This window comes from Pseudophryne corroboree, chromosome 1, assembly GCF_028390025.1.
Source record: "Pseudophryne corroboree isolate aPseCor3 chromosome 1, aPseCor3.hap2, whole genome shotgun sequence".
Taxonomy (NCBI): domain Eukaryota; kingdom Metazoa; phylum Chordata; class Amphibia; order Anura; family Myobatrachidae; genus Pseudophryne; species Pseudophryne corroboree.
The window spans coordinates 161,476,501-161,490,958 of NC_086444.1; the positions used below are offsets into that span (position 1 = coordinate 161,476,501).

A 14,458-nucleotide genomic window follows, 5' to 3' on the forward strand; every position below is an offset into this window, starting at 1 on the left:
GATAGCGAACCGGAAAAAAGGGGACTATATGGTGTCCCTGGACATCAAGGATTACCTCCATGTCCAAATTTGCCCTTCTCAACAAGGGTACCTCTGGTTCGTGGTACAGAACTGTCAATATCAGTTTCAGACGATGCCGTTTGAATTATCCACGGCACCCCGGGCCTTTTACCAAGGTAATGGCCGAAAAGATGTTTCTTCAAAGAAAAAAGGCATCTAAATTATCCCTTACTTGGACGATATCCTGAAAAGGGCAAGTTCCAGAGAACAGTTGGAGGTCGGAAGAGCACTATCTAAAGTAGTTCTACGACAGCACGACTGGATTCTAAATATTCCAAGAATCGCAGCTGTTTTCCGACGATACGTCTGCTGTTCCTAGGAATGATTCTGGGCATAGTCCAGAAAAAGGTGTTCCTCCGGGAGGAAAAAGCCAAGGAGTTATTCGACCTAGTCAGAAACCTCCTAAAACCAGGCCAAGTATCAGTGCATCAATGCACAGGAGTCCTGGGAAAAATGGTGGCTTCTTACGAAGCGATTCCATTCGGCAGATCTCAGGGGATTTGCTGGACGAATGGTCCGGATCGCATTTTCAGATGCATCAGCGGATAATCTTGTCTCCAAGGACAAGGGTGTCTCTTCTGTGGGGGCTGCAGAGTGCTCATCTTTTAGAGGGCAGCACACTCAGCATTCAGGACTGTGTTCTGGGGACCACGGATACCAGCCTGAGAGGCTGGGGAGTAGTCACACAGGGAAAAAATTTCCAAGGAAGTGTGGTCAAGTCTGGAGACTTCTCTCCACATGAATATACTGGAGCTAAGGGCAATTTACAATGCTCTGAGCCTAGGAAGACTCCTGCTTCAAAGTCAACCGGTGCTGATCCAGTAGGACATCATCATGGCGGTCGCCCACGTTATCAGACGGGGCGACACAAGAAGCAGGAGGGCAATGACAGCAAGGATTCTTCGCTGGGCGGAAAATCATGTGATAACACTGTCAGCAGTGTTCATTCCGGGAGTGGGCAACTGGGAAGATTTCCTCAGCATAAATGAATTCCACCCGGAAAAGTGGAAACTTAATCTGGAAGTTTCCACATGATTGTAAACCGTTGGGAAAGACCAAAGGTGGTTATGATGGCGTCCCACCTGAAGCGCCAGGTCAAGAGACACTCAGGCAATAGCTGGGACGCTCTGGTAACACCGTCGGTGTACCAGTCGGTGTATGTGTTCCATCCTCTGCTTTTCATACCCAATGTATTGAAAATGATAGGAAGGAGAGGAGTAAGAACTATACTCGTGGCTCCGGTTTGGCCAAGAAGGACTTGGTTCCCGGAACTTCAAGAGATACTAAGAAGGGTCTTGATTCGGCAAGAACCGTGTCTGTTCCGGGACTTACCGCAGCTGCGTTGACGCCAAGGCGGGTGAACGCCGGATCCTAAGGGAAAGAGGCATTCCGGAAGAGGTCATCCCTACCCTGGTCAGAGCCAGGAAGGAGGTGACCGCACAACATTATCACCACTTAGGTGAAAATATGTGCCAGGGTGTGAGTCCAGGAAGGCTCCACGGAAGAATTTCAACTAGGTTAATTTCTACATTTCCTGCAAACAGGAGTGTCTATGGGTCTCAAATTGGGTCCATTAAGGTTCAAATTTCGGCCTGTTGATTTTCTTCCAGAAAGAAATTGGCTTCAGTTCCTGAAGTCCAGAAGTTGTTAAGGGAGTGCTGCATATACAGCCCCTTTGATGTCTCCAGTGGCACTGGGCGATCTCAACGTAGTTTTGGGATTCCTAAAAAATCACATTGGTTTAAACAACTCAAATCTGTGGATTTGATATATCTCACATGGAAAATGACCATGCTGTTGGTCCTGGCCTCGGCCAGGCGAGTGTCAGAATTGGCGGCTTTATCTCACAAAGCCATATCTGATTGTCCATTCGGACAGAGCAAAGCTGCGGACTCGTCCCCAGTTTCTCCTTAAGGTGGTGTCAGCGTTTCACCTGAACCAGCTTATTGTGGTACCTGCGGCTACTAGGGACTTGGAGGACTCCAAGTTGCTGGATGTTATCAGGGCCCTGAAAATATAGTTTCCAGGTTGGCTGGAGTCAGGAAATCTGACTTGCTGTTTATCCTGTATGCACCCAACAATGCTGGGTGCTTCTGCTTCTAAGCAGTCGATTGCTCGTGGGATTGGTAGCACAATTCAACTTGCACATTCTGTGGCAGGCCTGCCACAGTCTAAATCTGTTAAGGCCCATTCCACAAGGAAGGTGGGCTCATCTTGGGCGGCTGCCCGAGGGGTCTCGGCATTACAACTTTGCCGAGCAGCTACGTGGTCGGGGGAGAACACGTTTGTAAAATTCTACAAATTTGATACCCTGGCAAAAGAGGACCTGGAGTTCTCTCATTCGGTGCTGCAGAGTCATCCGCACTCTCCCGCCCGTTTGGGAGCTTTGGTATAATCCCCATGGTCCTTTCAGGAACCCCAGCATCCACAAGGACGATAGAGAAAATAAGAATTTACTTACCGATAATTCTATTTCTCGGAGTCCGTAGTGGATGCTGGGCGCCCATCCCAAGTGCGGATTATCTGCAATACTTGTACATAGTTATTGCTAACTAAATCGGGTTATTGTTGTTGTGAGCCATCTTTTCAGAGGCTCCGCTGTTATCATACTGTTAACTGGGTTCAGATCACAGGTTGTACAGTGTGATTGGTGTGGCTGGTATGAGTCTTACCCGGGATTCAAAATTCCTCCCTTATTGTGTACGCTCGTCCGGGCACAGTACCTAACTGGAGTCTGGAGGAGGGTCATAGGGGGAGGAGCCAGTGCACACCACCTGATCGGAAAGCTTTACTTTTTGTGCCCTGTCTCCTGCGGAGCCGCTATTCCCCATGGTCCTTTCAGGAACCCCAGCATCCACTACGGACTCCGAGAAATAGAATTATCGGTAATTCTTATTATATATACACTGCTCAAAAAAATAAAGGGAACACTTAAACAACACAATGTAACTCCATGTCAATCACACTTCTGTGAAATCAAACTGTCCACTTAGGAAGCAACACTGATTGACAATCAATTTCACATGCTGTTGTGCAAATGGAATAGACAACAGGTGGGAATTATAGGCAATTAGCAAGACACCCCCAATAAAGGAGTTGTTCTGCAGGTGGTGACCACAGACCACTTCTCAGCTCCTATGCTTTCTGGCTGATGTTTTGGTCACTTTTGAAAGCTGGCGGTGCTTTCACTCTAGTGGTAGCATGAGATGGAGTCTACAACCCACAGAAGTGTCTCAGGTAGTGCAGCTCATCCAGGATGGCACATCAATGCGAGCTGTGGCAAGAAGGTTTGCTGTGTTTGTCAGCGTAGTGTCCAGAGCATGGAGGCGCTACCAGGAGACAGGCCAGTACATCAGGAGACGTGGAGGAGGCCGTAGGAGGGCAACAACCCAGCAGCAGGACCGCTACCTCTGCCTTTGTGCAAGGAGGAACAGGAGGAGCACTGCCAGAGCCCTGCAAAATGACCTCCAGCAAGCCACAAATGTGCATGTGTCTACTCAAACGATCAGAAACAGACTCCATGAGGGTGGTATGAGGGCCCGACGTCCACAGGTGGGGGTTGTGCTTACAGCCCAACACCGTGCAGGACGTTTGGCATGTGCCAGAGAACACCAAGATTGGCAAATTCGCCACTGGCGCCCTGTACTCTTGACAGATGAAAGCAGGTTCTCACTGAGCACATGTGACAGACGTGACAGAGTCTGGAGACGCCAAGGAGAACGTTCTGCTGCCTGCAACATCCTCCAGCATGACCGGTTTGGCAGTGGGTCAGTAATGGTGTGGGGTGGCATTTCTTTGGGGGGCCGCACAGCCCTCCATGTGCTCACCAGAGGTAGCCTGACTGCCATTAGGTACCGAGATGAGATCCTCAGACCCCTTGTGAGACCATATGCTGGTGCGGTTGGCCCTGGGTTCCTCCTAATGCAAGACAATGCTAGACCTCATGTGGCTGGAGTGTGTCAGCAGTTCCTGCAAGACGAAGGCATTGATGCTATGGACTGGCCCGCCCGTTCCCCAGACCTGAATCCAATTGAGCACATCTGGGACATCATGTCTCGCTCCATGCACCACAGACTGTCCAGGAGTTGGCGGATGCTTTAGTCCAGGTCTGGGAGGAGATCCCTCAGGAGACCATCCGCCACCTCATCAGGAGCATGCCCAGGCGTTGTAGGGAGGTCATACAGGCACGTGGAGGCCACACACACTACTGAGCCTCATTTTGACTTGTTTTAAGGACTTTACATCAAAGTTGGATCAGCCTGTAGTGTGTTTTTCCACTTTAATTTTGAGTGTGACTCCAAATCCAGACCTCCATGGGTTAATAAATTTGATTTCCATTGATAATTTTTGTGTGATTTTGTTGTCAGCATATTCAACTATGTAAAGAACAAAGTATTTAATAAGAATATTTCATTCATTCAGATCTAGGATGTGTTATTTTAGTGTTCCCTTTATTTTTTTGAGCAGTGTATATATATGTATATATATATATATATATATATATATATATATATATATATGAAATTAAGAAAAAGACATTGCAAAACAGTGAAAATCCAAACAATGCAAAAAATCTTGTGTCTGAGATAAAAATAAAGGGATTGGGTTCCGGTAACTGGCGTTTGGGGGGCGAGTGGAACGAAGCTCCTTGCCGAATGTCAGGCACTGAATTGGCCGTTATCTCGGCGTCGGTATAGTGACCGGCTGCCGGTCACATAACTACATCCCAAATAAAGGGCTAGATACAGTGTTGTATGTATGCATACAACACCGATAGTGAGAGATGTGGCAATGTGCAGTGCCCTAGCTGCAGTATGTCAAACAAGGGTAGGACAGGGCAGAGATGAGGACTGTTTTTCAAAAGCATGCTGAGGCCAAGGTCTGCACCTTTTGAGAAGTTCCGGCACCAATTCTAATTAAGCTTAGACTTAATCAGATGGGGAGATGACTGCAGCTGGTCGCGATGGCAAATATTGCCCACCTCTGAATCAGGCCCAACGTCCTCCAATTTCACTTTGGACCTCAGGTATAATCTGTAAAAGCACAATAAACAAATAGGTATGCCTAGTGGCACATGGAGGGAGGCAGATAGAAATTACCCATGTCTGAGTCTCTGTAAAGCTGGGTACACATTAGACTTTGTGTACCCATCCCGGCATCGGCAGCATGGCCCTCGTTAGTGATGACTTCTGTCGGCCCTACTGTGGGCCCACCAGAAGCCATTGCTAACAACTGCAGGAGCGCGCAGATAGTGAGTACACACTGGGTGATTTTAATGATTTGTTGTTCCAATCTGTTGGAATCGGGCCAATTGTTGAAAATATCGTCTGGTTGTGTACCCAGCTTAAGGTCGTCAAAATATCGTCTGGTGTGTACACAGCTCTAGAAGTGGATGGAGACGTCGCCTTCCCATACTATCACTTTAAACTGGGACACTCATTGACTACCCAGTCTCTGTGGCTGCTTAGATTGAGGTGAAATGCAGGCTTGAAGTCAGCCAGCCACAGAACTTGTGCAATTCATGAGTGTTCTGGTTTAAAGGGAAAGTATAGGATTCCTATTTATATACAGTAGCCATGCTCATCTTACTGCGATCCGGCATGTTGCATCATGGCATGCTGCATGGCGAGCCAAGCTGCGACTACGTCAAATAGCCCCGTTTGGTGAGCTACGAATACTGCGACTAAGCTGCACAATGTGTCTCCCTATGCAGTTTTGTACCAGATTTGGATCTTAATCGCATCTCTAATGTGACAGAAGTACAATGCATGGGTGCCCTGGACATTGCCACTGGTATAGCATGCAGTAGTTGTGTGCGACATTACCTTGTCTTGTCATGTTATCCTTAATCTCCAACTTTATACCAACTACATTGCAACAATAGTACTAATGCTTGTGTCCTCAGTACAGTGTAAGCCAGGGCTGGCCAAACTGGTCCTCGAGATCTACCAACAGTTCATGTTTTCCAGGCCTCCTGCAGATCTATAGAATTGTCAGTTAGGAATAAATGCAGCACATCTTAATTAGTAATGACTACACCTGTGCACCAGCTGGGTGATCTGGAAAATGTGAACTGTTGGTAGATCTCGAGGACTGGTTTGGCCAGCTCTGGTGTAAGCTGTTGTAAATGCAGCTATGACACAAGAATTAGGTACAGAAGTCCGAGAATCGCCACCCATAACAGAGCTTCTCAGTTGCAGCAAGTGTCTGGTGCCATGTGATGGGGGAATGAGGACACATCTGTAGGAGCTGACACTTACCTCTGCTCCCATTCTCCCACTTATACCTGGTGCTGAGTATGGCAGATATGGCAGATAACCTGGGAATAATATGGGAATATTGCCACAAAGGTCATCTTCCCTTACAACATCCGGCTGTAGAAATGATATGGGTAGATACTGTCATTAACAGTTGACATTGTAAAGTATAAGGTGTAAAATGCACAATTTAATGGCTGTTATATTATTCACATGTAATGCCTGAAACGTTATGCCATATCACTTTTTCTAATGGACTTTTTTTTGTAGGTGGCAATTAGCCTTACGACAGTAGGGTATGTTCCTCTGTATGGCGGGGATCAGACACACAAAGCCCTGGCTCTTTTTGCAGCGGAAGATACACTGACAGGTGTGATGTGCAGTAATATTTATTAGAGAACTTGTATCCAATGTTTCATTTCCTGTTTTGTTTATTTCAGGGGTTCTCAACCTCAACTCTTAATACATTTTTCCAACAGGTCATGTTTTGAGGATTTGTCTGTGGAAACAGGTGGGATAATTACTGACCCAGCAAAGTAGATGAAAACACCTGTGCATGGTTAAATAAATCCACATCACATGATCTGATCTCTTGGTGGTACTTTAGGACTGGAGTTGAGAACCACTGGCTTATTTTATTGATGGTATGGACAGACACTATGGCGATGTTTTTGCAAATCAGCAATTATCGTAAACGGGGGATGGGTATGCTTCACACTGCACATGCACCAATGTCTAATAGCAATGAGGCTTACAGCGCTTACCTTAACCCTGATTGACAGTCAGGCTCCGGCGTCTCAGTTCAGTCTGTCATGCTGCATGCTCATTGACTTACTCATGCTTCAGATTATTGAAAGATCAGCTTGTGCACTGTGAATGTGTATGCAGTTGCTGTGCCTTTGTGATGACTCCAGTAAGCTTCTCTGTGCTGTTCAGGGTTGCTGTTTTTTATATAATTTCACACATCCTCAGCAAATGAGCTGACATGTTATATCTGCCCCACCTGCAGTGCATATGGTTTTGCCCATTAGAGAAAAATTTTGCTGAATTAGGCCCATAAATAGGTGCTGATAATAAGGTGCATTCAGGTATGGTTGTATGTGCGATATCATGCGCCATGTAGCGATGTTCGTACTATGCGCAGGACCCATTCTGCGCGTACGTGAACGGATCCTGTGACGTCGGAAGCAGGAAGGAAGCAGACTGTCAGTGATTAACAGTCTGCTGCTGTTCGGGGGGTGGGGAGGCGGCGGCTCCGGCCTCTGTTTGTTAAAATTGAGGCGTGTTGACACCATTTTGGGGGTGGGAAGATGTCTGGGATCTCTGTTGTACAACAGAGATTTCCTGGCCTCTGGGATGGGTGGCTTGCGTGGCACCATAGGTATTGTAAGCCGCCCAATGGTAGGAGAGAGATCCAATGCTACGCCCTATGACGCAGCTTGGATCACTACTATAGCAGGAGGCGTCTTCTTGTAATAGACGCCTCCTGCTGCATTACCATACAGCGCTATCACTCCAACTGCACCTGAATGACCCCCAGAATGTCTGGTCCACTTGCTGCAAAATCACAGTCCATGGGAGAAATTTGCTAAAGGACTTGTTTGTTGGTGTTTTCAACCCACAGTTCATCATCATCATCATCAGTTTTCACCTCCAAACTATTCTTTAGTTTGGAGAGCGAATTGAAAAAGCCAAACTAATGTATGTGGCCAATCAGGAGGTGAGGACTCCCAGTGATCCAAGTGTACTGTATATTATATTATTGGTCTCTAGGTATTTGACCTCAGCATCAGGTTTGTGCAGCTTGGAAACTGTTTACTACACAATCACAATATGTCTTATAATATCACTTGCATTTTAAATGTAGTGGAACATATAATTTATAGCATCATAGCTTCAGAAGAATGAAAAACCACAAAACATGCAGCATGCCACTGAACAGAAGAATATTCCGTCAGGTCAATGTGTTATATTTGTTTTGCAGCTGTGGCGCTGTATCTTGGACATCAGTGGTGGACAATTGATGATATTGTGAGGACATCAAACTCCTCCCGGGATGGACTCAAGCAGGTAATATCTATGACAAGTGGTTCAGGTCCATCTGCAGTTCTCTAACCATTGGTGCTTCAACACTTAGCTTAGGGTTTTGCAACATGCAGAGAAAAAGCCATGTTATGGTTAAGACCAATATGATATAATAAGTTTTCAAGGAAGGTGATAAACAGTGGCATATCTATCATGGGTGCTGGGTGTGAGGTGCAGATGGGTCTGGGGAAGCCCAACTCTACACACCCTGCACTGAGGAAAAACCTCTGTGTTGGCCAGTATGCGTCAACTCTATGTAAAGTCATCTGGCTGTGCCACCTTTCCAGTGAGATTTGGATAGATGGATGTACTGTACATAGCTAGCAGACACTATGGGGGTCATTCCAACCTGATCGCACGCTAGGATTTTTCGCTGCGCTGCGATCAGGTCAGAAATGCGCATGCGTATGCACCACAATGCGCAGGCGCGTCGCACGGGTACAAAGCGGATCGTTGCTGAGCGATGGATTTTACGAAGAATCCATTCGCACAGCTGATCGCAAGGAGGTCGACAGGAAGAGGGCGTTTTGTGGGTGGCAACTGACCGTTTTCAGGGAGTGGTTGGAAAAGCGCCGGTGTGTCCAAGCGTTTGCAGGGCGGGTGTCTGACGTCAATTCCGGGCAAGAACAGGCAGAAGTGATCGCAGCAGCTGAGTGAGTTCTGAGTTACTCAGAAACTGCACAAAACTTTTTTGTACCACTCGGCTGCACATGCGATCGCACACTTGCAAAGCAAACATACACTCCCCTATAGGCGGCGACTATCTGTTCACATCGCTGCAAAAAATTGCTAGCGAGCGATCAACTTGGAAAGACCCCCTATAACTCTTCTACGCATGCTCTATCTTACCGACTATATCACTGATGGCACCGCTGACACCAGATATGGGGTTCCTTGCTGCACAGTGGGGCGGGGGTGGCCCAATGCACACTGGCACCTCATCTCTTAAAATGTTCCTGGTTATAAAAGTATATGTAACTTATATCCCATACATATTTAACTAGACAAAATTCAGATGACACTCAAAAGATGTTGCAATTCAAAGGAGAAAAACTAGGAGAAATCGAAATAACAATATGAAAAAAAAGAAACAAGAAAATTAGTGGAGAAAAAGACCAAAAAGCAAATATAGGGCCTGATTCATAGTAGCAGGTAATGCCTCCGCAGACTACATTTTTGACTCAGAGGATATGTGAGATTATGCTAATGTCACAGCCGCCGGGATTGTATAGAGGCGTCCACCAGAGCCTCCGCAGCTGCACACAACTGCATATACATTCACAGCATCGACTACAGTATATTCCGGGAAACACTGTCTGCGGTCACTCAGAATGGGCGTTGCAAATGAGACGCCGGAGAGTGTTTCCTGCATAGAAGATCGTAGTTGGCAGCTGATACACGCCCGACGCGCGAATGAATCCTCACTGCGACCTTATTGCAATTCTGTAGCCACACCTATATGTTGCGGAATTGACGCATTCACAGACCGCAGATATCGCTCAACTGTGTTCACATCGGTATAGTGTGCAACTAACGCACAAGCAATAAAACACACTCAGAAGGTAAAAATAAATGATCCCATGTAAAAAACAATAAGAAAGTAGAAAGGAAAATAGTTAAAGATTACTCAGATGTTTTAGATAAACTTCATGTTTGAATGTATCCTATTTGCAGGTCAGGTCTCTTGGAGAAAGAGTGGTCCTATATGTGCTAAACCGGATTATATATCGGAAGAAAGAGATGGAGAGGAATGAGATCCCTTTTCTCTGTCACAGCAGCTCCGAGTATGCCAAAATTCTCTGGAGGAGAGGGGAAGCCATCGGGTTCTATTCTGTTAAGCCATCGGGTCAGTTTTAGCTTGTTGTTTTCCTGTTATTTTGATAGCTAAAGTGATTGTGTTACAGTATTGTCACATTTGTCATATTTGTCACATTAACATCACATAGGTCTACCTGTGCAAGTAAAATAATCTGTGCAGCTTGTATGACACATGGGGCCTAATTCAGACCTGATCGCTAGCAGGCGATTTTTGCACTGCTGCAATCAGATAGTCGCCGCCTACAGGGGAGTGTATTTTAGCTGTGCAAGTGTGTGAACGCATGTGTAGCAGAGCTGTACAAACAGATCTTGTGCAGTCTCTGCGCAGCCCAGGACTTACTCAGCCACTGCGATCACTTCAGCCTGTCCGGGACCAGAATTGACGTCAGGAACCCTCCCTGGAAATACTTGGTCACGCCTGCGTTTTTCCAACCACTCTCAGTTGCCACCCGCAAACGCCTACTTCCTGTCAATCTCCTTGCGAACGCCTGTGCGAATGGATCCTTCGCGCAAACCCATCGCTGAGTGGTGATACACTTTGTACCCGTGCAATGCGCCTGCGCATTGCGGTGCATACGCACGCGCAGTTTAGACCTGATCGCCCGCTGTACAAAAATGCAGCCTGGCGAACAGGTCTGAATTACCCCCATGGTCTATACTTCCTGTCCTTTTTAGTCCAAGGTGAACTATAATGCCCTATGACCTGGGTCAGGAAACTCACAGCCTAGCCGTACAAATCACCTGTGTGGTAGAAAGGGTCGGTGATTCTAAGTACTGACAAAGCTGAAATAAAGGTGAAATTGTGCATTAAAAAGGTGCTATTTTCTGGTTTCCAGAGGCAGAACTTTACTGTATGACATATACGTGTGATGCACAAGCTCCATGCCTCAGTCAAGTCAACATCATAGATTTATATGACTGTCTCACTTTCAATTTTAGATGAAACTTGCCTGCAACATGAGTTAAACAACTGTGAGATAATGGAAGGCCTTGCATTATGTAAAGTTAGGGCGTGCAGTACAGCCCCCCACCATTTTGTTTTATAAACGCTGTAATACTTTGTGTCTCATGTACCAGGAAGTACGTGTTCTGCCTATCTCACACAAAGCTACACGCTCCCGGTTCTGGACACCATGTTTGTCAGGAAGAGACACCGTGGAAAAGAATTTGCACTGCAGATGCTTGAAGATTTTGTAGACTCTTTTACAGAAGAGACGCTTGGACTGAGGTATCCTCTGTCATCTACAATGTATGCAGGTAACTTGCAGCTGTCCGTGCCACCCATATATTTGCTGCATGACTTTATTGAACTGCTTCCCAACTGTAGCCCTAAAATCTCTCATTGGCACTAGTTGCAGCAATAAGGAATGTAGTTTGGGGTCATCTTAGCAATTTCTTCATGCCAGGACAGCTGCTCTCCTAAGCCGAATGTTACCTATTCTGTCACCTCTGATGGCAGCTGTAAAACTGCTGAGTTCTGTACCGGCAATACTACTGCTCATGCGTTGCCTTAGGTCATGCTTGTGCAGGGACATCTTGACAGCATCATAGGCTCTGGGCAAAGCAATGCACTGGGACTCCTACACCCCCATTTTTTTTTTTTAAATCATAGCTTATCCCTCCTGCATTCACTGTCTGGCTGCAGGCTGGGAGGCTGGTAGAGAATGTTACCTGGCCGCTCTGATTGTGTATAATTCACCGCGCAGCAATCTCTGCTTGCCTCCCAAGAAGCTCCAGAGGCACCATCCCGGTGCGCAGATGTCCTCCTGGCCCTCCTAACCCTGCTCGAAGGCCCCTAGAATCGTGGGGCCCAGTGTGCCTATACATTAAGATGGCCCTGTGCTTAGGCACATATAGAATCGGAGGGAGTGCAGGGATCATAAGAAATACTTCCATTGGAAAGCGCTGCTATCGCCATCTGGAGATAGCATCATCAAGAACAAGACCCAAAAAGCTAAGCATTTTTGGAGCTAGTTAAATTGGAGAAGAAGCCATTCACATACAAGACAATCGGGATGGCAGTATTCAGGGTCACATGTGTTTTGTGAAGGTGGTAAATATCTGTATTTAAATGTGAGTTATTATGGCTTTTTCCATATGAATATTGGGGTAAAAGGGTTTAATAAATATACCACTATTTGTTAAATAATCTAAATTATATTTCTGCCTGATGTTGAACCATGGATATAATTTACACACTGGAAAAAATGTGAATGCACATTACAAAGGTATCTGGTCTATAAGTCAGCATTCAATAGATTGACCACTAAAGGTCGAACCATGCATTAGGTCGACTTGGTCAAAAGGTCAACAGTCTTATGGATGACAGGTACAAAAGCTCGACAGGTTCAAATGATCGACATGACAATGGTCGACACACATATAGTCGAGACAGCTTTTTAAGTTTGTTTTTTTTTAATTTTTTAAAACTTTTTCAGACTTTACCATCCACGTGGACTACTATTAGGAATAGTAACCTGTGCCGAATGCAGCGGTAGCAGAGCGAGGCCCTTGCTCGCATGCAAGGGGAAGCGGTACACTAATTGGGGTTCCCTGGGCTTTGACAGTGGAAAAAAAACCATGGTGTCGACTTTTTTGTGTCGACCATCTTCCAAGTTGACCTTTTAATGTGTCGACATTTTGTACATATTTACCTTTTCCATTTTCTACTTTTTACCTTTTGACCTAATGATCTTGTTGTGCTTTTGATCATGTTGACCTTTTCCACGTCTACCATATGGGGTCGACCTATTGCCCGTCGACCTAATTAGGCTCAACCTAATGATCCATATCCCATTATCAATACCATTTCCTCCTGCTTTGCAACATAAAATGCTGGCTTTCCATTTAAATATAAATCTTATTGCATGAGCTGTATTAATGCGAGCAAATGCATCAGAGCTGAATCAGAGCTGACATTCCCCACTTTACAGATACTGATCCCATCTGACGATCAGCGATCAGCAGATTCAAGCGTGTTATAAATCCCTGAGTTGCTGATAACAATAATTTTTTGGTGGGAATTGGCTAATTGAGGATATCGAACATGCTGAATTTTCACGATCTCTCAACCCAGGCGTTGGTAGAATGGGGAATTTCCCCGATTATCCTCTGATATATGGGCCCCTTAAGTCGGTGTGATCTCTTTACTTTGAGTTTATTCCACTAGGGTTTTAACGTTTCATTGGTGCTCTCAGAAGTTCTCATGTAGGCAGAGTTCAGGGAAGGCGAGTTGGGGAAAGTGCGGTTCGTGCAGAGATGGACAAATGCGCAGGTTTCCAGCCGTGTCTTGTACACCTAATATAGGTTTGGCACAAGTGTCCATGGTTGATGATGAGTAGTAGCAAACCAAAGTCACAGATATGGGTGTAATACACGAACGGACAAATATACACATCTTTCCTTTGTGCATGCAATGGTGCCAGCGGAGGTGTAATCCACAGAGTTTGCCAGGCACACCATAATCAGTTGCACGGAGAACTTGGCAGTTGGAAGCAAGAGGCTTCCTAGCACTGGGATCATTCATTTAACAGCTTTGGTAGAGGGGAGGGTTTTTTGGAGACAAGTTTTTCTTTAAAAGGGTGTAAGACTGAACATTTCCCCGCCCTCCCCATATAAATCCATTTCTTGTAATACTGTGTTTTTATTAACACTGTCCAATTTCCTCATTTGCAACATAGCAGGTAGGGTGCATAGTTTGACCTATCACATCTTTGTATTGTAGCTTGCAAGCAGTATTTAGACAAATACCCTGGAGATCAAGAGCTGCTGTGGGAAGTGGAAGGTGTTGGTCATTGGTTCCAGAGAACTCTTATTTCAAGTATACTCCAGAAAGAAGCACAGAGATTATTGGGTAAAAAAACGTATTTTATGTATTTAATTTGTTATGCATGGAAACCCCTTCTGTTCATAATTCTTATTTATTAATATGACTGTGAACAGCAATATTATTATATTATATTAGATAAAATGTATTATCATTCAGAGACAGCAATGGGCCACACTTCCTGAAGGTCCCACCTCCTGCGTCATGAGGAGGTTGATGGGCAGACTAGTTCAGTTGTAGCCACACCCTCTACATGCTGACCAGGCTCCGCCATGGGCTGGCAATTCACCCGCAGCACTCTATTTTGTGGATCATTCGTTCCCCACGCCGACACTGCTGTTAGAGTGCGTGTTTCTGATGGCAAACAGTGACTATGTAGGGACCATCTTCTGGGAATAGGAGGATCTTTACT

General features: G+C 45.7%; 1 protein-coding gene across 5 annotated transcripts in view; it reads left to right on the plus strand.

The window, feature by feature from the left end:
• FAM169A (family with sequence similarity 169 member A) overlaps positions 1–14,458 on the plus strand; it is a 157,057-nt gene that overhangs the window by 119,883 nt on the left and 22,716 nt on the right. For 4 of the 5 annotated variants that reach the window (XM_063963847.1, XM_063963844.1, XM_063963845.1 and 1 more), the window contains 5 exons: positions 6,588–6,687; positions 8,302–8,387; positions 10,077–10,248; positions 11,298–11,477; positions 13,945–14,073. In XM_063963847.1, coding sequence (XP_063819917.1) covers positions 6,588–6,687; positions 8,302–8,387; positions 10,077–10,248; positions 11,298–11,477; positions 13,945–14,073 — 667 coding nt within the window. Of the gene's footprint in view, positions 1–6,587; positions 6,688–6,927; positions 6,962–8,301; positions 8,388–10,076; positions 10,249–11,297; positions 11,478–13,944; positions 14,074–14,458 lie in introns of those variants that run through there. The other variant, XM_063963848.1, reaches the window with a different exon arrangement.